This window comes from Canis aureus, chromosome 4, assembly GCF_053574225.1.
Source record: "Canis aureus isolate CA01 chromosome 4, VMU_Caureus_v.1.0, whole genome shotgun sequence".
In the NCBI taxonomy this organism is placed as follows: domain Eukaryota; kingdom Metazoa; phylum Chordata; class Mammalia; order Carnivora; family Canidae; genus Canis; species Canis aureus.
The window spans coordinates 59251530-59276648 of record NC_135614.1 but is presented as its reverse complement, the minus strand read 5'-3'; the positions used below and the strand labels follow the sequence as shown (position 1 = coordinate 59276648).

General features: G+C 41.8%; 2 protein-coding genes across 4 annotated transcripts in view; one reads left to right on the top strand and one right to left on the bottom strand.

Moving 5' to 3' along the window:
• Positions 1-2698, bottom strand: part of GLRA1 (glycine receptor alpha 1) — an 85689-nt gene extending 82991 nt beyond the window's left edge. The window contains exon 1 of the mRNA XM_077895813.1: positions 1778-2698. Coding sequence (XP_077751939.1) covers positions 1778-1833 — 56 coding nt within the window. The 5' untranslated portion in view covers positions 1834-2698. The remainder of the gene's footprint in view (positions 1-1777) is intronic.
• The window catches only part of LOC144312780 (uncharacterized), a 740032-nt gene that overhangs the window by 91151 nt on the left and 623762 nt on the right, over positions 1-25119 (top strand). The window lies entirely within an intron of this gene.

Here is a 25119-nt window from a genome sequence, read left to right as displayed (position 1 = left end):
CAGTGTCTCTCTTTTGTGAAAGACAATGTCGGAGAGAAGAAAATCAAGCATACTGTTGTTCATCAAGAAAAAAGGAATCCGATGTGTGCATGGGGTGGGTGATGTGCTTGGTCCTATTAATTTGCTCTTTAATCTTTCTGGTTCAGTTCTGTCTCAGTAAGCCAAACAGAGAATCAATTTGCATACAAATGTTACCAAGTACCCCACATCCACATCATTTTACAGTGCTATATGTATGGAAGGGAGAAAGGATTTGATATTGTTGAGAGGATACTTCTTGCCCTTTCCCCCATAAAGTAGCTACATTTCACTCCAATTCACAGGGCCCTGGATTGTTGCACTTTTTTCATTTTATCTTAGTCCCTGACTATTTGCATTCTGAGCTGTGGGAGGACTATGGCCTATCAAAGAATTATTTGAACTGGAGATTAGAAGCTTTAGCGCTGGGTATCTCAGGGAAGGAAGGGGGTCTTTTCTTCATCTCAAGAGAAAGACATGAAGAGTGATTCATATATAGACCCTTACAACCTGGGGTCTGAAAGAGGTGTCATTCATTTAATAAACCAACCGACAGGTTAATCAAATCAACAATTCATATGCAGAATTCTCTATAATGTTAAAAGGAAAACCAAGAATTAGTTGCTGGTTTATGATGGGAGAGAATAATATTTGATGGTTACTTATTTTTAAAAATAACCTAGAGTATTTTTTTTTCAAATGGCTGTTAATACAATGCCATGGTAAAACATGAGAGTCAGGTATCTAAAATGAGAAAGATTAATGATCCCTGCGGGTCATGGAAGAAGAAACATTTTTTTTTCAATTCATATAAATGGAATTTATCATAACCATCTCTGATGATGGCTGATTCACCCACTTACAAAAGGACTATCTATTTCAATGCTTCCCGAAAAGGTGATTTTTCACTTTTCACTTGTACTAACATAGAATGCTAAGTCTGTAGGTAGAAAATTTTAACCTGGGAGATAATGGGTGAGGGAACTCAGCTGCAGACTAAGGAACAGATATAAATTAAACAAAACAAACAAGAATCGTCCATCAGTTCAGGATCTTCAGCTAACAAAGTAGAGTTTGGAAAGGTGAGTGGGTGAGAGGAGGGAGTCAAAGTTTCAACAGGGAAATGCTTCCCAGGATCTGTTCCTAAGTAGATGCACCCAAGTTCAGGGCTTTACAACCTAAGGTCCTAACACTATTGTTTCCAAGCAGTAAACCTCAGCAACTCTCCCCCCTGCCCCATCCCCACCGCAGAAAAAGAAAACAACAACAAAAAATGAGAGAAAATAAAATGTTCTGTGTCCAGCGAGTTCGAGTGCAACCTTCCCCGTCACCGCTAGTTGTCACTTGGCTCCCAGACGGGAGAGCTGAGGTTTTCGGCACTGCGGTTAGAGAGAATGCAGTCCTAATTAAACTGAGTAACTCCTAAAGCTCCCCCTTAAAGTCCTCAGCCCAGTGAGAGCCAAAATGCAGAGGGGCTGGGGGCCAGGGATGGGGCGGGGGTATAGCAGGTGGAAGGACAAACAAATCACAAAAAACAGGCAAACAGATGCCAGAGCAGAGACCGTCTCAGACCTCTCCACGCACAAGCCAGACAGCCTGCGGGCGGGGTGGGGTGGGGGGGCGGGGGATGGAAGGACCCGATTGCAGCGGTATACAACAGCCCCCTCCCCCCAAATAGGGAGATCACGGACAGAGTCAGCCTCAGTGCTCCTTTCCCCCATTTCCATTACAGCGATGTGGTCAGTAGAAAATTGCATACCTGAAGAATACAATGGTCTCCCAAAGGTAGAGTCGGAGAGTATTGAAGCTGTACATTTTTCAGGTCCTTGTGCTTTGTAGTCCAGGAGTTATGGGGGCAAAAATGTTTCAAATTGGCACTTAACAAAACCAGCGAGCGCTACTGAAAAAATAATCCAGATGCTAAGGGGAGGTGGAGAACAGGGGTGCGGAGCAAGAGCCCCGGGGGAAATTGGAACGAGGAGGCTGTAGGTACCACGGACAGAGGCAGCCGCGAAGCGTTTCAGCACCACGGAGAGCGTCCAGCCCTGCTTTTCAGGAGCGCGAAGAGTATTGCTGTTTGTTAAACTCCAGCTTGTCTGTTGGCTCCCTGCGGCGCTGGGGAGGCACGTTTGGGGGTGGGTATATTTTCTTTTTTACCCCTGTTTTTCTGTTTAAACGGCCAGGTCCATGCAAGAAAAAAAAATCTTCTGTGGCGATCAGAGCGCTGGCCTCGGACCGTTAGGTTGGGCGAGCATCTTGGGTAGCGAGAGCTGGGCTTTATGCCCCTGGGCTGGCCTGAGGGGGTTAGGGGCGAGGGCAAGCGATTGACGGTGCTGCCTTCAGTTAAATCCCGGAGAATGTGCCAGGCTGGCGCATCGCGACCGAGTCCCGGAATCTCGTTCCCCTGCCTGCGTGCCGGTCTGCTGTCGTCTTGCGATCCCTGTTCTCTGGTCCCCGCCGAATAAGTTATGATCGCTGCAGGAAAGGTGTCCCATTGCTCGGGGCTGCAGGCGTGAGAGAGCTCAGGGCAAGTTTCAGGGGCTGCCGGGGTCCATGGCGACCCCGCGGGGCTCAGGAGCCCAAGGCTTCAGATGCATCTCGATTTTCTGAGCTCGCCCATCTTCCTTTGGCCAGGACTCCTTCAGATCTTCAGACTTTCTTACTGCATTAATTTAACAAACTGGCGGCATGGGGGTTAGGAGGGGGGTGGCGGGTGAAGGCCGATGGGAGGGGGGTGGAGAGGGAAAAAAGGGGGGAAAAACTCCTTAGTATCTTCAAACCCTCCCACTCGAGGTGCTCATTGGCCCGCGGCTGCGAAAACCAGATCTTTTCTCAGTGTTTGGCCAATCGCGTATTAGACTCTGGGTTGAGTTTAACGCTTGAAGTGCTGGATGAGATCCGCGTCTCTCCTCCCCTTTGCAAGCGGGCAGTGGGGTGGGTGAGATTATGAAGTTAATCTCTTGAGGTCTCAAAATATTGCCTCGATATTTAAATTATGTAGTTGTATGTAAGTAAAACAAACACCACAGGTCCCAGTTCAAATCTGCCTCGGGGCTCAGTGTATCATCTTAAAAGGGAAGAATTGAACCGGATCCCTGGGTTTCTTTAAAGCTCTGAAGTTGTAATATTTGGTACAGAGGTAAAGGAGAGGTTTCAAGAAGTCTGGTCCATAAAAGTCTCCTCCTCTTCCCCTGGGCCACTGCAACAAGAAAATGCAGGAGAAATTCCTTGAGCATTGTCCAGGGTCAAGAGGGAGCAGTCCTGGCCTCACTGCTGGCACCCTTTGGGGAGATAAGGAAGATATGCCCTCTTCCGACTGGACAGGAGACAGTTTTTTACTTACATGTCACAAGCTGGGGCAACAGAGCCTAAGAGCTGTGTCCTGTTCCCTAATAATGATTGAGCCAAGCTGTACACACAGGTATCCAGTACTTAACCATTCCTACTCTCCCCAGCATCCTGCTTCTCTGTTTCCCCCCTTATTTGAGTCTCAGAAACCAGCTCTACATTTCACTCTAGAGCCCAGCTGGGGAGGTGGAGTTAATCAGATTTTCTCCAAGCTACCAGACTTTAGTGGATTAATAGCCTCTGCAGGATTTTCTGACTGATTTGAACTGGCTGGAACTCTCAGGTCTCTCCCTCCCAGTCTACTGAGCTGGACCACCCTTCCCTCTTTCTCAGCAGTGTTAGGAACTCCTTCTTTTGAGGTTTTGGAGGTTGGTTCTCCCTAGTATAGTTCTTAACAGCTTAGCTGTCTCCAGGCCTAGGCCTTCTCTCCAGAGAAGTCTGGAAAGCTTTGTTCACCAGCCTCCTACCAGCAGGGATCCTTCACCTCCAAACTCCATGCCACTGTTATGACACACCCCACATTACTCTCTTTTACTGGCGTCTACACACTGGAACAGTGATGGGCTGCTTAGAATTTCCATGAGATTCAGAGTAGTGACTGAAAAGCAAATTTTGCTTTGAAGGTAGTTATTCATATGAATCTGATACACATTTGTATTATCTATCCATATATATCTATTACTGGCCTTTATTACATGCCTTTTATGTATCAGGTACTAGTGTGCAGTTCACATAATCTCACTTACTTCTCATGGTAATACCTTGAGGTAAATATTATCTTTGTGAATGTGCTATTTGTGAGTAGCTTGGGCAAGACAAACATGTTTATTTCTATATATATAAATTGATTTGTGATTTAATTCTGAAGCGAATGGGCAGTGCATATGTGTATTTGTACATTTGTGTTTGTAAATGGGTCTCTGTCCACATGGGCATATATGTATGCATCTATTTGTGTCATTGTTGTACCCCTGAAGGTACTAAAACAAACTGTGATGTCACAACTTTGTCCTTGTTCCTTACCTGGCTAGGAAGCAACTGGATTCAGTGAGTACAAATTACTTTTTCTTTTCCTTCAAAGGATACTGTGTGTGTGTGTGTGTGTGTGTGTGTGTGTGTGTGTGTTTTGTTGTTGTTGTTGTTGCTGCTGCCGGTGTGACTGGCTTCAAGGCTTTGGGCTGTGCAGGAGATGAGAATACTTATTACCTTGGGGCCCCTGTTTTCTAGTAGGCTTCTCTTTACTCTGAGGCTGTTACTTTTAGTCATCGTACTTGAGTACGCCAAGCATTGGGGATCCAACAATATGTAAGATGAACAATACTTTGAACTTCTGGACATGAAATCACTTCAGAGGTTCAGTGGGAAAAGTTCCTTATTGTTGTGAATCTACACTTTTTTACCCCACGTCTCATATATTTCTTATGCCTCTAAGCATTATACTTGGATCTTTCTGTCTTCTGTAAGTCACTATTGAAAATATCTGCAGGCTTGGAGGTCAGAGATTTATGTTCTTATTTTATCTCTGCCTTAAAAAGGCTGGATGAAGGGCACCTGGGTGGCTCAGTGGGTTAAGCACCTGACTTTGGCTCAGGTCATGATCCTGGGGTCTTGAGATCAAGCCCCACATTGGGATCCCTGCTCAGTGGGGCAGCCTGTTTCTCCCTCTCCCTCTGCTGCTCCCCCTGCTTGTGCTCTCTCTCTGTGTCAAATAAATAAATAAAATCTTAAAAAAAAGGCTGGATAATGTTTGGTAAATGACCAAATCTCTTTGGGCCTAAGTCATACAGGGAGGGTAGCATCTATTCTTCTTGTCACAAGAAACTGAATAAAATAAATGGCGTTCAGGTCTAATCTTATTATGACTACCATGCTATGAAACGGAAATCTCAATGGAATGGAATGGATTGGCTCCAGCAGATGGTCCCTTGTGTAATGGTGAGTATTTTGTATAGCCTAATTCCAATACTTGAGTGGCTCCTTATAGGTAGCCAGATTTGAGCTCTTCTAAGTATGAATACATTTTGACCTACACTGAGACTTATTTTATTCCCAGAGGTGACTCATTCTTTCATTTCATTCATTCATTCATTCATTCATTCATTCATCCATTCATTTATTGAGCATTTACTATGCGTCAGTCACTATTCTAGGCACTGGGGTTACAGCAGGGAATGAGACAGGTAAAGATCTCTATTCTGATGGAGTGTATCTTCCAGTGGGAGGAGAGAGAAGCTAAAAAATTATGATGGATTAGGCAATCCTAAGGATTAAAGAGAAGAAAGCAGCCTGAGGGCCTAGAGGGATACAGAGGTACTACTTAATATAGGGTCAGATCAGAGAATGCTTTCTGAAAAGAAAACATTTGAACAAATGACTGAAGAAAGTGAAGGAACGAACCATGTGACATTGGGGAGGGGAAGGAGAGCTTTCCAGGCAGTGGGAAAGCAAATACAAAGATCTTGAGAGGTGAGTATGCTTAGAGTGTGCAAGAAACAGCCAGGAGGCCAGCATGCCTGGGTGGAATGAATGAAGGTGAGAGGGCGAGGAAAGAGGTTAGACTAGTGCTTGGAGGCGAGGGCATATACTACCTTCAGGGCACAGTAAGGACTTTGGGTTTTATTATGAGTGAAACTCTTTGGAGGGTTTTGAGTAACAAGATCTGACTTAACATTTTAACAAGATTAGTCTGGATACTGTGTTTAGAGTGAAATTTGTAGGGAAGGGAGGGGCAAAATGAAAACAGGGAGACTAGTTAGAAGCTACTGAAAAAAGTCCATGTGAGAAATTCTTAGACTGTTCTCGTTCAGTACTTTTATTTACAGGAAAGGAAAATTATATCCTGAGAGGTTAAGTGACTCACCCTTTAGACTAGTAGTAAAGTTGGGACAAGAATACAGGTACCTAATTATAGCTAGAGGGTCTTTCCACTATTTTTTGTTCCAACTGAAATGAAGGGCATGGAGTGAGAAGGTAAAGGAAACCTACAATGGAAGGGACTTTTACTGACATATGTCTAGCACCTGGCACAGTGCCCGGCACATAGGAGGAGCTCAGTAAATATTTCTTGCAAGATGAATGAGTGAATAAATGAAGGAAGAAGAAAAAAATTCAGGCAGAGGGTCTGAAGGAAGAAAGAGGAAAGAATAGTGTTAATCAGGTGAGATTATGCAGGCCTGAACCTGCTAATGTAATTAACGCAATGCCAAGCCTCTGACCATAATGGCATTCACAGAGGAGAGTCCTGGATGTTTCAATACTGCTTTGACAGGCTTCAATGATATTTTGTAAAGAGAGATGGATAATTGGAGCAACTGAGCAGCTTGCCTAATTGTGCTGAAGTATTTTGATGAATATGGGTCTTCAAATGGTATTATGGAAGAGCCTTTTGTCCAAGGAGCAGGAGGCTTACTACCAGCCTTTCCTAACCCAGCCCAACTTAGAGAATGAACTTGTTCCTTTTTTTTTAATTGAAAAGCAATGGTATGTCCTTTGTGCTTAGTTTTTTTCCCCCAAAGATTTTATTTATTTATTCGTGAGAGACACAGAGAGCGAGGCAGAGACATAAGCAGAGGGAGAAACAGGCTTTTGTGTGAGGAACCCAATGCGGGACTCCATCCCAGGACCCTGGGATCATGACCCGAGCCAAAGGCAGATGTTCAACCACTGAGCCACTCAGGCATCCCTGGATATCAAATCTTAACAAAGAAGACTAGAACTCAAGGGTGGAGAAGTTATTTACACTTTACACATCAGAAAATATTGTGCTTAGTTTTTTTAAAAGACTTTATTTATTTATTCATGAGAGACACACAGAGAAAGGCAGAGACACAGGCAGAGGGAGAAGCAGGCTCCTCATGGGAAGTCCAATGTGGGACTTGATTCTGGGACTCCAGGATCACACCCTGAGCCAAAGGCAAATGCTCAGCCACTGAGCCATCCAGGTGTTCCGTCCTCTGTGCTTTAAAGGAGGGACTTCAGAACTCCTTGGGACATCTCAGGGGCACTAGGAGAATTTTTAATCATAAGGAATGGGTGCTTAAAATATTGAGACACCTTTCCTCCCATTCTTCTGATTAGTCACCAGGAAGCCTGGAAATTTGAATGATTGGCTTAAGGTATCCCTACAAAGCTGAATCTAGAACTCCGAGCTCCTGTCTCTCCAGTCCTAGCTCCCAATACCTTCATTTGCAGACCTAAAATAAAAGAAGAGGAGGTAGGATCAGTGAGGAAAAATGCCTCATATCAAGACTGATCAGCCCCCAGCTTTCTGCCCAGAGACTACCCCAATTTAGTTTTGCAGCCACGTCTATCCTCGTGTGCTGGGCTCTAGCGGCTTGATGTCCATGTGAGACTTTTCATTATCCCCCTGTGCTGCTTTCCAATCTTTCCATCAAACCATCTCTGTCTCTTTTTTCCCACTTTCTTCTCAGTCTGTCCCTAACTCTTCTTTCATGTTTATTCAGTCAATTCCTTTTATTGGGTCTCTCACTGCCTCCACAAGGAGTTTTGGCATTAAGGTTTGGCAGAGGATATATTTTTTTTTCTTCTTCTGAGTTTTTACTCAGTGGTTCATTCGTTTAAAAAGTACATATATTTTGAACACCAGCTGTATGTCTGACACTGTGCTGAGGTTTTAGACCTCTAATAAAAGAGTTGTTCATTTGGTTTTCAACAAATATTTATTAGTTGCTTTCTCTATGCTGGGAACTATGGCAAATGGGTCATAATCAGTGTTGGTTGAAGGAAGGGGGTGGTGCAGAGAGATTCTTGTATTGCATATTTAAAAACCATTTAAAGTGGAAATACACATATATAAAATGTGTAAGTTTTGTTAAGTTACTTACAAAATGGGTGCTATGCATACCATGACATAGAACATGACCAGCACCCTAGAAACCTGCCTCATATCCTCTGCCAGTCATTATATGCCAAATGTATCGACTATTCTAATGTCTATTACTTCCATTTTGCTTGTTTTTGGCAAAATTAAATAATCTTCATTCATGAGAGAGGTTAGCTCAGAATTTTCCTTTTTAAAGATGTCTTTTTCAGGTTTTGGTATAAAGGTGGTGGTGGCCTCATCACCACTGTTTTTTCTATTCTTTAGAAACATCTATGTAAGATCAGTGTTATTTCTGTTTTTGGAATGTTTGGAAGTGTTCATTGGTAAAGCCATTTGGGCCTGGAGATTTCTTTGTAGGAGGTTTTTATTTACGGGTTAAATTTATTTATTAGCTACAGGATTGTTAAGATTGTATATTTCTACTTGTAGTGATTTTATAAGTTGTTTTTTTCTAGGCACTTGTCCATATAAATTTTCACATTTATTTGCATAAAATTGCCATAATCCTCTTACTTTGTCTATAGAATCTGTAGTGATGTCTTCTTTTCTATTTGTCATAGGATAATTTGTGCTTTCTTTTTTCTTGATTGTTCTTTCTAGGGGATCAGCCGTTTTATTGGTCACTTCAGATAACTAGCTTTAACATTTTTTCTATATTATAAACTTGTTTTCTATTCTTTCTTTTCTTTTTCTTTCTTTTTTACTCTCAACTTATGCATTTTTTTGCTTGTTTAATTTGTGGATTTTTTTCTGGCTTCTTGAAGTGGATGCTTAAATAATTGACTTTTAACTTTCCTTATTTTCTTTTTTTTTAATTTATTTTTTATTGGTGTTCAATTTACTAACATACAGAATAACCCCCAGTGCCCGTCACCCATTCACTCCCACCCCCCGCCCTCCTCCCCTTCTACCACCCCTAGTTCGTTTCCCAGAGTTAGCAGTCTTTACGTTCTGTCTCCCTTTCTGATATTTCCCACACCTTTCTTCTAATATATATTTAAGACTTTGTCCTTTCTCCTGAGCTTTACTTGAAATGCATCCCACCAGTTATGTTTTCAATATTACTCAGTTCAAAATATTTTCTGGTATCCTCTCTGCTTTAGATTTTGATCCTTAGAGGTATTTGGAAGTATTCTGTTGATTATGTCACTCCATTCTTTTCTGCCTGATATAATATCTTTGAAAAGTCAGCTATAGGCTTTATTTTTGTTCCTTTAAAGGTAATGCATCTTTGTTTTCTGGTGGTTTTAATATTTTACTGACTTTGGTTTTATCAGTTTTATATCATGTGCCTATGATTGTTTGCTTTTTTCCCAAGGAGTCAAACACTATTCTAATTAACTAGTTATTTTGTGGGTGTATGTGTGCATATATATTTTTTATTGAAGTATAGTTGAAGCAAAAAGTTACGTTAGTTTCAAGTGTACAACATAGTGATTCGCCAGGTCTATATGTTATGCTGTGCTCAGGAGTGTAGCTACCATCTGTTACCATAGAACACTGTTTCAGTACCATTGATTGTATTCCCTATGCTGTACCTTTCATCCTATTGAACGCTATTTTAGAACTACATAGGAAAGATTGAATAAAGTTTTATGTTAAACTTTGCTGAAAGACATTTTCTCATTAGGCTCTATGTAATGGATTATATCAGTCCCATTAACCACATTTGTACCATTCACAAACGATATACAAATTGTGTCATTTGCTTGAAGAGTCAGGTTTGAAAATAGCAACTTTCCATTCCTTTTGCTTTCAGAATAATTCTTAAACACATTTATTATGCTCCCAGCCCATAATTGTTCAATTAAGTGTTTCTTCTAAAAATAACTTAGAGCAAGAGAATCACTCGCTTTATACTTATTAAAAAATAGAACTCACCCATTTTCTCCAGTGTTCGATAGAGGGAAAAACTGGTTCAACCAAACAGAGTAGAAAGTATGATTTCCATTTTGGCTTCTCTCTTTCAATGACCAAAGAAAATCCTCTGTCATTTTCACCTTGTTTTGACACAGCGCTATCAATATCCTTTTCTTCCTCTGAATGTTTTTATTTTTATTTTTTTATTTTTTATTGGTGTTCAATTTGCCAACATATAGAATAACACCCAGTGCTCAAACCATCAAGTGCTCCCCTCAGTGCCCGACACCCAGTCATCCCCACCCCCGCCCACCTCCCTTTCTACCACCCCGTCTTTGTTTCCCAGAGTTATCTTCCTCTGAATCTTGATCTGGCATCGAACCCCGATATTTTACATCTGAAGAATGAATATTTCGGGATCCCTGGGTGGCGCAGCGGTTTGGCGCCTGCCTTTGGCCCAGGGCGCGATCCTGGAGACCCGGGATCGAATCCCACATCGGGCTCCCGGTGCATGGAGCCTGCTTCTCCCTCTGCCTGTGTCTCTGCCTCTCTCGCTCTCTCTGTGTGACTATCATAAATAAATAAAAATTAAAAAAAAAAGAATGAATATTTCAAACCTTGCGAGATCCTTCCTTCAAACACTGGTGATGGGATTTGCCTTCCTGGAGCCCATACTCCAACTGAAGCAAGCAGGTGTCCAGGCCCTCCTCTAGGCCCCCTGAGCGCCACCTTCTGCCCCATCCTAGAGACCCCCAGACCCAGTCTCCCATCCACGGCCACCTCCACCCTCAGCAGCCACTGTGGACTGCTGAGGTTTGGTGTTCTTATGAATATCCTGCTGAGACTTACAGAGTTATTTCGAATTTGTGTCTTGATGTAGTTCATCAATAGTATTTCTTTCATTATTGCTCCTCCATTCTCTCCTTTCCACTTACACACATGCTAAGAATCCCAATTACACACATGCTAATACCTTTTTGTGATGTTTCCATGCCACTATATGCCTGTTTTTGCATTTTCTATTTCCCCCTCTTTCTCTGAGTCTTCTGGATCTTTTCTACTCTTTTCACTAATCGTCTCTTCTGCTGTGTTTAATCTGGCTTTACACTTGTATACTACTGAATTAATTTCAATTGTTTTAATTTTCAGGCTAGCATTTTCATTTCTTTTTAATTTTTTAAAAAAGATTTTATTTATTTATTAATGAGAGACATAGAGAGAGAGAGAAAGGGATATAGGCAGAGGGAAAAACAGGCTTCCTGTGAAAAGCCTGATATGCGACTCCATCCCAGGACCCCAGGATCATGTCCTGAGCCAAAGGCAAACACTCAACCACTGAGCCACCCAGGGATCCCTCTTTCTTCTTTTTAAAAATAGATTGCAGTACTCTGGAGAGATTTCCCATCTTTTCATCAATTTTCTGGAACATAATCATCACAATTATTTTAAAATTCCTGCCTAAGAATTCTAGAATTTGGGCTATCTGCTCTCTCTATTGCCTGATATTTTAAAAATTGGATTTTTTTTAACTAATTTATTTATTTATGATAGAGATAGACACAGAGAGAGAGAGAGGCAGAGACACAGGAGGAGGGAGAAGCAGGCTCCATGCTGGGAGCCCGATGTGGGAATCGATCCAGGGACTCCAGGATCACGCCCTGGGCCAAAGGCAAGCGCTAAGCCGCTGAGCCACCCAGGGATCCCCTGGATTGTTTTTAATTAAAAATTTTTTTATTGGAGTTCAATTTGCCAACATATAGCATAACACCCAGTGCTCATCCCACCTAGTGCCCCCCTCAGTGCCTGTCACCCAGTCACCCCTTCTCCCCACTCACCTCCCTTTCCACTACCCCTTGTTCATTTCCCAGAGTTAGGTGTCTCTCATGTTTTGTCACCCTCACTGATATTTTCACTCATTTTCTCTCCTTTCCCTTTATTCCTTTTCACTAATTTTTATATTCCCCAAATGAGTGAGACCATATAATGTTTGTCCTTTTCTGATTGACTTATTTCACCCTCCAGGTCCCTCCACATCGAAGCAAATGGTGGGTATTTGTCATTTCTAATGGCTGAGTAATATTCCATTGTATACATAAACCACATCTCCTTTATCCATTCATCTTTCGATGGACACCGAGGCTCCTTCCACAGTTTGGCTATTGTGGACATTGCTGCTAGAAACATCGGGGTGCAGGTGTCCCAGCATTTCATTGCATCTGTATCTTTGGGGTAAATCACCAGCAGTGCAATTGCTGGGTCGTAGGGCAGATCTATTTTTAACTCTTTGAGGAACCTCCGCACAGTTTTCCAGAGTGGCTGCACCAGTTCCCATTCCCACCAACAGAGCAAGAGGGTTCCCCTTTCTCCACATCCTCTCCAACATTTGTGGTTTCCTGCCTTGTTAATTTTCCCCATTCTCACCAGTGTGAGGTGGTATCTCATTGTGGTGTTGATTTGTATTTCCCTGATGGCAAGGGATGCGGAGAATTTTCTCATATGCATGTTGGCCATGTCTGTCTTCCTCTGTGAGATTTCTGTTCATGTCTTTTGCCCATTTCATGATTGGATTGTTTGTTTCTTTGGTGTTGAGTTTATTTTATTATTTTTTTTTTCCTTTTTTTTTTTTTTTTATTGGTGTTCAATTTACTAACATACAGAATAACACCCAGTGCCCGTCACCCATTCACTCCCACCCCCCGCCCTCCTCCCCTTCCACCACCCCCAGTTCGTTTCCCAGAGTTAGCAGTCTTTACATTCTGTCTCCCTTTCTGATATTTCCCACACATTTCTTCTCCCTTCCCTTATTTTCCCTTTCACTATTATTTATATTCCCCACATGAATGAGAACATATAATGTTTGTCCTTCTCCGACTGACTTACTTCACTCAGCATAATACCCTCCAGTTCCATCCACGTTGAAGCAAATGGTGGGTATTTGTCATTTCTAATAGCTGAGTAATATTCCATTGTATACATAAACCACATCTTCTTTATCCATTCATCTTTCGTTGGACACCGAGGCTCCTTCCACAGTTTGGCTATCGTGGCCATTGCTGCTAGAAACATCGGGGTGCAGGTGTCCCGGCGTTTCATTGCATTTGTATCTTTGGGGTAAATCCCCAACAGTGCAATTGCTGGGTCGTAGGGCAGGTATATTTTTAACTGTTTGAGGAACCTCCACACAGTTTTCCAGAGTGGCTGCACCAGTTCACATTCCCACCAACAGTGTAGGAGGGTTCCCTTTTCTCCGCATCCTCTCCAACATTTGTTGTTTCCTGCCTTGTTAATTTTCCCCATTCTCACTGGTGTGAGGTGGTATCTCATTGTGGTGTTGATTTGTATTTCCCTGATGGCAAGGGATGCGGAGAATTTTCTCATATGCATGTTGGCCATGTCTGTCTTCCTCTGTGAGATTTCTGTTCATGTCTTTTGCCCATTTCATGATTGGATTGTTTGTTTCTTTGGTGTTGAGTTTAATAAGTTCTTTGTAGATCTTGGATTCTAGCCCTTTATCTGATATGTCATTTGCAAATATCTTCTCCCATCCTGTAGGTTGTCTTTGAGTTTTGTTGACTGTATCCTTTGCTGTGCAAAAGCTTCTTATCTTGATGAAGTCCCAATAGTTCATTTTTGCTTTTGTTTCTTTTGCCTTCGTGGATGTATCTTGCAAGAAGTTGCTGTGGCCAAGTTCAAAAAGAGTGTTGCCTGTGTTCTCCTCTAGGATTTTGATGGAATCTTGTCTCACATTTAGAACTTTCTTCCATAAAAATTGGATTTTGATCATTTGTATCTGTTTACTATCATGCCTGGTGTTTTTGCAGTAAATACTTTAAATTATATATGAAAAATTACACTGGCTTTGAATCAGGTTATCTTCTAGAAAGGATTACATTTCCTTCAGGCTGGTAGAGTGTGGACAGATCACCTTCATTCAACCATACATTGAGATGAATTCAAGCTTTGTTTCAGGTTTTGTAAGAAGTGTCTATTTCCTCCCCCCTCTTTTTTTTTCAGTGTAACTTTTTTGGGCATAAAATTGGTATGTAACATTATATAAATTTCAGTGTACAACATTATAATTTGACATATGTATGCATTACAAAGCGATCACCACCAAAAGGGTAGTTACTATCTGTCACCATATGAGGGGTGTCCATTTCTGATTTGCTTTACTCCTTGGGCACAGCCCATCAGGGTCTCAGCTAAAAGCCAGAACATTCTCTTTGGTGGGTCCTGACAACTCCAGTTTTTGTTTCCACAACTCTATTGGACTGCCAGAATCATTACTTAGTGTTTTTACCTCTTCAGCTGCTTTTTCGAACATAATCTTTTTAAATTTTATTTTGTAATGAAGCCCCTCCCTGACCATCCTCCTTGAAGTACCACCTGCATCATTATCAGTCATTTTATTTTGGAATTTACAGAAAAGTTCCCATATACCCTTCACCTAGTTTTCCCTCATGTTAACATCTTACATAATATGATACATTTGTCAAGAGTAAGGAAGCAATATTGACATATCACTATTTGCTGAACTTTATTTGGATTTTTCCATTTTTTTTCTTTTTTTTGTCCTTTTACTGTTGCAGACCCCAATCCAGGATACCAGGATACACATTACTCATCATGTCTCTTTAGTCTCCTCTGCGATGTGATGGATTCTCAGTCCTTCCTTGTTTTTCATGACCTTTATGGCCTCAGGAGTGGTGGTTAGGTATTTTATGGAATGACACTCAATCTGAGTTTGATTTTTTTTCTCACGATTAGACTGAGGTTATGAGTTTCTGAAAGAACACCATAGTGGTGAGGTCCCCTCCTTGTTATGGGATCTCAGTGGGTATGTGATATTCCATGACTCTTAATTTAGGTGGTGTCTGGCAGGTTTCTCCACAGCAGAGTTATTGTATTTCTGTTCCCATACTCTGTTCTCTCCATGTGTCATTAAGTCTTACTCTCACTCCAGGAGAGGGAAATCAGCTCCACCTCCTGGAGGAGGTTATCAGTGATGTTTGCTTGGCTTTTTAGACTCTCACCATCTGAGAACTTGGCAAAGGCACTGATGAGAAATTGCATGCGGATGTTGGTCTCACTTTTCTGTGATTCCCTTTTCTCTAGGGTCTTGGCTTTTCAATTTCTGGGTGCCTATAACTATAACTATTTTTTAATTTTTGGCCTTGTACCCCAGTGAAACTGCTAGGCCACTGTTTTCTATTTCTCCTTTTTGTTCTGCAGTGAGAATTATAAAATGTCCTGAGTACAGAAAGCACTGATTCAGGCTTTTGAGTCATGGCTGCCTTGGTGGCTCCCACATACCTTGAAACACTCAGTTTTATTTTTGATCCAGTTTTTTGTAGTTTTTCACAGTAGGAGAGTTTGTCAGACACAGGTTGCTTCTTCATAATAAGGAAGCAGTAAGGAGCCACTGAGGATTCCCACCACTACTCTGCACCATGCTCATGACTCCTTCAACTGGCTCCCTTAGGGCCCCTTTTTATCTCTGTCTTAGGCTTTCTTAAGGGATTGGCTGTTACTCTTTCACTTCTATTCTTCCATCAAGCATTTTTTCTTCCCTAGCTCTTATTTTTACATCCAACCATAGTCCATTATTTATACAGAAGCCAGAGTATTCTTTAAAATATTAAACCTTTGCGGACACCTGGGTGGCTCAGTCAGTTAAGCATCTGCTTTCTGCTCAATCGTGATCCAGGGTCCTGGGATGGAGCCCTGCATTGGGCTCCCTGCTAGGTGGGGAGTCTGCTTCTCCCTCTCCCTCTCCTCCTCCCTCTCTGCTTGTGCTCTCTCTCTCAAATAAATAGATAAAATCTTTTTAAAAATAAAAAGTAAAATATTAAACCTTTGCATTTAATACCCTTTGTACTAAGAATGAAATATAATTCCTCACCACAGACTTATATGATCAGCTCTAACTCCCCTCTGTGACCATACCTCATGACACTCTCCCCTTATCTTACCAAGCAACCGATCTTCACATAATTAGTTCTTTTTGTCATTCATATCTCTGTTAAAATGCTACTCCTCAACAAAGACTTCTCTGATCATTTTCCCTGAAGTACCTCTCTCCCATCACTATCTTCCATTCTGTTTTATTTTTGTCATGACAACTATTCTTACCTAAAATTTTTTGTTCATTTATATATTTGCTTTTTAATTTTATTTATTCTTAAATATTTTATTTATTTGACAGAGAGAGAGAGCACGAGAGAGAGAGAGAGAGAGAGAGAGAGCGCACAAGCAAGAGGGGCAGGAGAGGGGGAGAGAGAAGCAGATTCCACACAGAGCAGGGAGTCTGATGCAGGGCTCAATCCCAGGACCTTGGAATCATGACCTGAGCTAAAGGCAGATGCTTAACCAACTGAGTCACCCAGGTGCCCTGCTTTTTCGTTTCAGAATATAAGCAGCACAATAATAGGAACTTTCTTCCTCATTGTATTACCAGTTCTTATAGTAGTTCTTGGCACATAGCAAGCATTGAATGAATGAATGAAGTCCTACAAGATTTATTTACTATGTGACATGCACTGTGCTTCATTCTTCTGATAACTCTTTTATTAAATGATCACAATGATCATGTGAAATAGAGTCTATTATTGTCCCCATTTTACAGAGAAATGATATTTAAGGCATAGAGAGATCAAGTGTTTTGCTCAGTTATAGCAGCCCATGTCATTTTTCAGACTTATGATGTATAGTGTATGTTTAAGGTTATTTGTTATAATCAGTTAGGCTTTCTATTAATTTTACATGTGACAACTTTCTCTCAACTAAAGAATGGTTTCCTTGATGAAAAAATGTAGCATTATTGTGTATTTCCTTTTTGGATTTCCACCAGAAGAATTTTGAGAGTAGACATCTGTTGTCTTTGCCCAACCAGCATCCATTTGTCAATCTTCTGGTAAAAGCATCTGGTTTTTCCTTGAGGAATACCCCTTACCTCACCCATTGTAAATCTAGGTGGTTGGATGGGATTAGCCCAAGATCCAGAGGTGGGAGGGTCTGACAGGACTGCTTCATCAATATACTCCAGCCCCTGAACATGGATTCAGGAATAAACGTATGACCCAAATCTACTAATTAGACTTCGTGCTTTGAGGATGTAAATAGGAGAGCCCACTCCCCCTTCCTCCCACCAAAACAAAACAAAGAAGATGGAGCCAATATGAGGAAATCAGAATCGAGAGTTGGAGAAAGCCAGTTTCCCGGCGATACTGTTTGAGTGTCTGCATCCAGCCAGCCTCAGATCATGATCAGCCTCTTTTTAGTTAAATGGACCAATTAATTGATTTTGTGCTTAAGCCAGTTTTAGTTGGATTTCTTTTTCCTTTGCACCTGAAAGAGCCCTGATTCATATATTGTTCAATATATGCCTCTTGATGGTTGGTTGACTATGTGCACATGCAACTTGTACCCAACCCAAGTGTGTGTCGGTGTAGCCTGATTAGAGGCAAAAGGGTATCTTGTGTGACCTTGCGGAAATTCTCACCATGCACCTCTCTGAGCTTTGGGCCCTTGAGTCTGAGGGCAGACTCTCCTTTCTCAGGTGGAGGTCATAACGAGCCAGGCAGTGGTTGCCAATGCTTGGATATCAATTAGTGAAGCTCTAACTGCAGAACCTCTCAGACATGTCCTAAGTGTCTTAATCTCTCAGTGGGCCTTCTCCTCCCAAGGCTTAGGTGGCTGATAATATGTTTGAGCTGTTGATCCTTTCTTTGATCATGCCTTATAGGATTATTCTGTAATGAGATGGTGCTGAGGAACTGAGGCTGTTATTTGGTTGCTTTGTCTCACACTCAGGCCATGTTGCTGGTCTCTAGATTTTGGTTTTCATTCTTCTCCTTCTGCTTGTGCTGGAATAGAAGCCTGTCAATACGCTGTCACCAAAGCAGGTGTCTTCTGATTCTTCTGGCTCTCACCAAACTGTGGAAGTGCCAGAGTAATCTCCAAATAAGAAAATATGGCTTACCAATTCCTTGCACACTTGGGGCATTTTGCTCTCATTATCATCTTATTTTAAAACCCTTGCACCTGATCCTCATGGCAACTTGGGGAGAGTCAGGGCAGGTACTGTTAGTTTCGTTTTATAGATCCTTGCCTGAATGAGGTATAGAGAGACAGATGCCGTGTAGTAGATCTGTTCCCAGCCCAATGCTCTCATCGTTATACCACCTTAGGACCCTTCGTCCACTCCGTTCTTTGCAATGGCAGATGGTCAGTAATGCTCCTCAGTCTTCAAGATCAGGCTCAAACAACATCTCTGGGTCATCTTCACATACACAGCTGGAAAAGCTCTTCTGAACCCATACAGCCATTCTTCAGGTATTCTTACAGTTTCATAATTTTCCACCTTGTAATGTAATCATTTGTGTGCATTTTTATCTTCTCTTCTAGAATTTAAGCTCCATGGTTCCCTCGGTACATAAATAGCAGAGTGTTTGATCTGTGGTCGGCATTCTGGCAATGTTTATTGAGAGTATGAACAAGTAAATAAATGCTTTAAAAAATTTTTTTATATAGCTGTAGGGAGAGATGGGGGTGGTATATCTAAAGGGACCAGAATTGTCTTTCAAAGTACCCAGAGGGCTGTTAGGTGGAAAAAGGGTTGAACTGGCTCTGCAAAATTTCAAAGGGCAGAAATAAGACCAGTGGGTAGACATTTCAGTGAGACATATTTAATTCAATGTAGGATTTCCTATAGTCAGAGCTCCTCAAAGGTGAAGGGCTACTGTGTAAGTTAACAATCTGTGTCATTGAAGATATAAAAGCAGGTATTGGGTGACCAGTTGGCAAGGATAGTGTAGAGATCTGAGGAGGGATGGGGCTGCTAGGCTCCCTTCCTTTTCACACAGCAGTATTCAAGGTCTTTAGTGTAGTTGGCTGTGGAATGTTCTTGGGAGCAAAGCTTATACCCAAGATGCAAATCCTCATTTAATATATACATAGGCAATGGTGACAGTGACTAAGAGTGTAGCTTGTAGGGTCCAAATTCTGGCTCCCCTACTTACTAATGTGTGACCTTGGCAAAGCTACTTAACCTCTCTGAACCTCAGTTTCCTTATCTGTAAAGTGGTGGTCACAGCACAGTACCTACCTCCTACCTCAATGGGATGTTGTGTAGTAATGTACAAGGAGCACTTAGCCTGGCACAAGGAAAGTGCCCCACTGTCCCCATCACCCATCACTTCCCTCTCTAGCTGCTGAGGTCCTATCTCTACTCATGGTATGTGACCTGCACTTCCTGGGGGCTGGCTCTGTCCTCCCCTTCTGGTACTATCTCAGGTCTCAGGCAAAAGAGGTCTGAGCAAGCCCGCAGGGGCCCCACAGCCTGTGCCCCTTAGCACTCAGTGGACAGCTGACCGTGAGCCTGGAGATCTGAGCCTTTGAGCCTCCAGTTACCTTCCAAAGCCAACAATGTGAGATAAAAACAGAGTAACATTTCTCCAATCTCTTCTGGGATCCTGGATACTGGCACTCGTTAAAGGCAGTTTTCTCCTGAATTTCAGAAGCAAGAGGTCCCTTTTTTGTTTTAAAAGCTTAAAGTCTAACATTGGATTCCCACAAGATTGATGGCAGTTTCTTCAGTTTCCCCCCAAATCCCTGACCTGAATTTCCAGTGCCTGGGTTATTAGTGCATCAACAAAGTATGTTCCTTGGGAAGAGAAAATCCATTCTTGTCCTTTGGTCATTTAGAGAATGGTAAGAGGAGATCTCAAGTCCTCAGCCCACCCCTTGCTTAAGAGCAAAATTGTTCCCAGAGTAAATCTCTGTCCTGCAAGTTTTGAGATTTAATAAAAGTGGAACAAAATTGACTCAGACTCATATAAATTCTTTTATATAAGCTCCTTGATAAGAAATGATTACACATGGTAGGTACTTGAATATGTTTTATATACTTAATATCATCTCCATTTTAAAGAAGAGAAACGAGGTAATGTTTTCACTTCTGCTTTGAAGATAAACACAGGCATGCTAACTCCTCCCGCCCAGCTAATAAGGCATAGAGTTGAGACACCAAAGTAGATCCACCTGACCCCAAGGTTTGGACCATTGCTGGTGACTCCTGTTGCCTTCTGTTAGGAGGACTATAGGAGAGGACTTATTATTTATATAATAAATTTAACAGATTGACCAAACGTTGTAGATCTGACAAGATAACATGCATGTACAATGAGCCAATAGGTACAGCTTCACATTAAGCAGTCAGGCCAACCCTGAGAGGTTGATGTTCATATTCTTGATTCAGAGATAGGAAAACTAGGCACCAGGAACATAAGGGGTTTGCCCAAGGAACCCAAGCTGGGATGCAAACCCTTCTCCATGAGCAACTGGGGGATGTACCCTCTATCATCATGGTTGTTGCCTACAAGAAATATTTTAATTTTTTTTTAATTTTTATTTATTTATGATAGTCACAGAGAGAGAGAGAGGCAGAGACATAGGCAGAGGGAGAAGCAGGCTCCATGCACCGGGAGCCTGATGTGGGATTCGATCCGGGGTCTCCAGGATCGTGCCCTGGGCCAAAGGCAGGCGCCAAACCGCTGTGCCACCCAGGGATCCCGACAAGAAATATTTTAAAAACCATGCTCAAATATGCCTTCTTTAATTTTTTCAAAACACAGTAAAGAATCTTCTTGGAGTCTCTCAGTGATTCAACAATCGTGGCAGGGCAGGTTTTAGGTACCCTGTTTCAGTAATGATGGGTCTGAGGCTAGAAGGTTTGCTTAATGTCAAACAAGGAGACCAGGCAGCAAGATGGGTTTGAACCAGCTGTTCTCACTTATGGGAAACTCTGCTTTGGTTCTCCTTTGTTTAGTGTTTTGTCCTGCCTGACTCCCTAATTCTTTGAATTGTTAAGTTTCTCTTGACCACTTAGGATCTCTAATCTGGTGCTCCTTAGAGCCTCCTCTTCCCCATCTTTCATGTAGTCCACACATTGTATGCCAGGTAGTTGTCAAGGGGAGAGTTGACCTGAAAAGGAGTCAGCCTGCTTTCCCCGTTGCTTCCCCACTCCTTCTTTCCCTGGGCCCCATTTACTGGCACCTGTTCTACCCCTCAGCTACCCCAGACTTCATGAACAAATTGTGTTTTATAAACTGTTTATGTAGCCCAAAGTGTGACTTTCATGTAGAAGTCAGTGTGAGAGTGGGAAAGGTCAGAGACAAATTCTTAGAGACAAGAGAGCTTGGTATTGAGAAACTAGTCTGATAAAGTGTGTTCAAGTGTCTGTTTGGTCCCTTGTTAGCCGTGTGACTTTAGGCAAGTTAATTAACTTTTCAACCTTGTTTCCTAATCTGTTAAATGAGCTAATTTATAAGGTTATTGTGAAGATCACAGGAGATAATTAATATGAACTGTTTAACACAAAGCATGTGCTCTTTTATTATGGTGCCAAATAAATGGGTAGATAAGACTTATATAAATTAATTACAATATAAAGCAGTGACTGTATTTTAATGAATGCTCAACCCCAGTGCCTATCTCAGGGTTTGGTATAAAGTCGAGGTTCTAGGTCTATAGCTGTGGGTGCCATCTGTTGAATGCTCTTCTTGCTCCAGGCGTGTGCTAAGAATTTAGCATGCATTATGTCATTTAACCTTCCAGCAACCCCTGGGGAGGATAGTATCGCTCTCTTACAGGTGTTACAGATGATGAAGTTGAGGCTTAGAGAATTTAAGTGATTCACCCACTGTCATGTGGGTTATTTTAAAGATGTGGAGAGTCTGGGTTTGAGGTCAGTTATAGCTGACTCCCAAGCCTGTGTTCACTTGCTTATTCCGTGAGTAATTCATTTATTCAGGCAGCATCCTTTGAGTATCTCCACAGGGAGAGGTCTTGGATTTAGTGCTGGGAATGCTGTGGGGATGATGACATAGTTCCTGCACATAAGGAATTCATCTGGGAAACAGAGCTCTCTAACATGGGGAGGGGAGGACGAGTGTCATGAGGTCACTCATGCAGGGACTGTGGACACACTCCAGAGGGACTTGTTGTCTCCTGAAGGAGGTGGACTTCAAACTTTGGGGAGGGCCAATGGTAGATCAAGGAGGGTAGAGTATTCTAGAGAGTAAGCTTAGGAGGAGCCAAGGGTTAGAAGAACTCCCTTGGAAGGTAGCCTATGGGTCTCAGCCAAGGATATGGAGGAGACCAGTGAGGAATAAAGCTGACAGGAAACATGAAATCCAAACTGTGGCTAAGGCAAGGTAGGCAAAGTTGAGTTAGCAATGAACCCACATTTGGTTCTATGGGAGCTCGCACCCTCAGAAAGCATTTGCCAGAACATGAGAAAGCTATGATGAGTTTGCAGTGTTTTTGTTTTTCATGAGACAATCTTTCATCCCAGAGTTGGAGGCTATGCATTTCAGGTAGGTGGGCAGGGTCAGAAAGGTCATTTAAGGCAATAGGAGTTTTGGGCTTAACTCACGTCAGGTACTGGGACTCAGCTGTTCCACTTTCAGGAAGTTGTGAGCACAGAATGAGCTCACGAGGTGAGCTTTTTGCAAGCCCCAAAGGACTGTGTTCACTGGGGGTTGACTGTCACTAAGGAGATGTGAGGATGGGCCTGTTTCTCTGCTGTTACTGCCAGGGGACAGTCCTGCTGCTTCTGTGGAGCTCCTTGAAGAGGCCCTGCTGGGCATTTTCTGCAGCTGCATTGCAGCCACGTTGCCTTACACTGCTATTCTACTGGCCACTCAGAAGGTTATTGAGTTATCCAACACTCTGGGAGCACTGCAGGTAGGAAGCACCTCCCACAAAGTACATTTGCTTCTTGTGATTACATTGCAATCTATAAAGGAAGGACAGTTCCCATATTTATGTATGGGTTTTCAGAGGAATGTGAAAGCAAGCAATTGAACATATGCTATGTTTTCTGTTTTTTTTTTCTATTAAATATTTTTTAAAAATTGAAGTATGGTTGACATACAAAGTTATATTAGTTTCAGGTATACAAATAGTGATTTAACAACTCTATACATTAAACAGTGGCTTACCGCTATAAGTGTAGTTGCCATCTGTCACCATACAAAGTTGTTACAATATTATTGACTATATTCCCTATGTTGTACTTTTCATCCCCATGAGTTATTTATTTTATAACTGGAAGTTTGTACTTATTTTTAAAATATTTTTTTTAAAGACAGAGCAAGTGAACAGGGGGAGGGGCAAAGTGAGAGGGAAAGAGAATTCCAAGCAGACTCCCTGCTGAGCATGGAGCTGATGCAGAGTTTGATCCTAGGACCTTGAGTTTATGACCTGAACCAAAATGAAGAATCAGATGCTTAACTGACTGAGCCACTTGGGTGCCCCTGAACTCTTGTTCTTCTTAATTGCCTTCATCTGCTTCATCCATTCCCCTATTCCCCTTCTCACAACGAGTTCTCTGTATTCATGAAACTACTGTGTGTGTGTTTGCTTGCTTGTTTTGTTTTTTGGGTTCCACATATAAGTGAAATCATAAGATATTTGTCTTTGATAATTCACTTAGCATACTACCCTCTAGGTCCATCTTTGTTGTGAATGTCAAGATTCATGCTTTTTTATGGCTGACTAATATTCCATTGTGTATATATGTGTGTGTGTGTGTGTGTGTATAAAGCATCTTCTTTATCCTTTTGTCTATTGGTGTATATAGTTAGCATTCTTTCTTTTAAAAAATTACCATCAAGTTTGTTTCATTCCCTTTCTCATACTACTTCTGTGTGATATAGTATAATCAGTGGCCCTGGAGAACTGGTCCTGAATTCATATTCTGTTCATGGCATCAGAGCAGAGCAGTGGTGTTTGGTGTTGAAAGCACTTGATTTGGAACCAGCTGGTTTCTCACTACAGTTACACAAGTGAGACCATCCTGGTCAATTCTCCTATTAGAATTCCCCCTTAACTTTGGCTGGAATTAGAGTAACTTAGTGTGGTCCGAAACAGTCTCTCATGAGGATAATTGGTTAAGAAAACAGAGGACAATTATCAAAACTTAAATCATGTGGTTTAGGAAATTGAAGTATTTTGAAGCCAGGAATGCATGAAGGTGAATGTGAAATGGGTCCTCCATGGTATAAAAGTCAAGAGCTGCCAGGTCTAATTAACCTTTCTATGTGCATGAGCCTCCTTCAGGGAGCCTGGTCAACATGTCTTTACCTCCCTCACATAGAAGAGCCTAAAAATATAACCTTGCACATCTGTTGACTTGGGGAACACGTGAAGAAGTGGGGGAGATAATATCTAAAGCCCATAGTATAGATCGAAGTACATGGCATAAAAGTTATTCCCTCTTCGGTATTTCTAGTTACATCAAGAGGAAAGTCTCATGCTGGTGATGCTGTGTCTTTAACACCTTTTTATCCCTTTTCAGTTTCTTTTTTCAAATAAAGGCAGAGGGCAGGGCAGACAGAGGGCAGGGTAGGCCTCAGGCCCAGAGTCTTTGACAGTGGTTGTGGGTAGCTAGTCTTAATAGTGCTCATTTGATTGTATTGTTTTTCTTTATGTTAATTTTCTATTTTTTTTGACAAGTAATATGGGTTTTTCACTTATTGAAGTATTATAACATTGAAAGAGAAACTTAAGTCAAAAGGTGAGTTGGTGATGGAAAAAAGGTTTAAATAATAGAAGTTTCCCCACAGATATGACCAGTATTGTTGAAGTTGTAGTGTAATGATTGAAATGAAACTGAAGATAATTCTCTAGGAATAGAATTGGTTATGCCTCTCTTTCTCTCAAGTCTGTGAAGACAGGGGCTATACTTCCTTCCTCCTTGAGATATTTTGGAACAGGAATTGGGAAACTACTATCCATAACCACATCTAGCCTACTGCCTATTTTCATGTGGCTCCCCCTGCCCCACCCCATCAGGGCCTTACATTTTTAAAAGGTTGAAAAAAATTAAAAGAATAATATTTCATGAACATGCAAATGACATGAAATTCAAATTTCATTGTCAATAAAGTTCTCCTGTAAACACCGCTGTGCCCATTTGTTTACATATCGTCTGTGGCAGCTTTCGCTGCGCAACAGTAAATTGGAACAATTGTGACAGAGACACA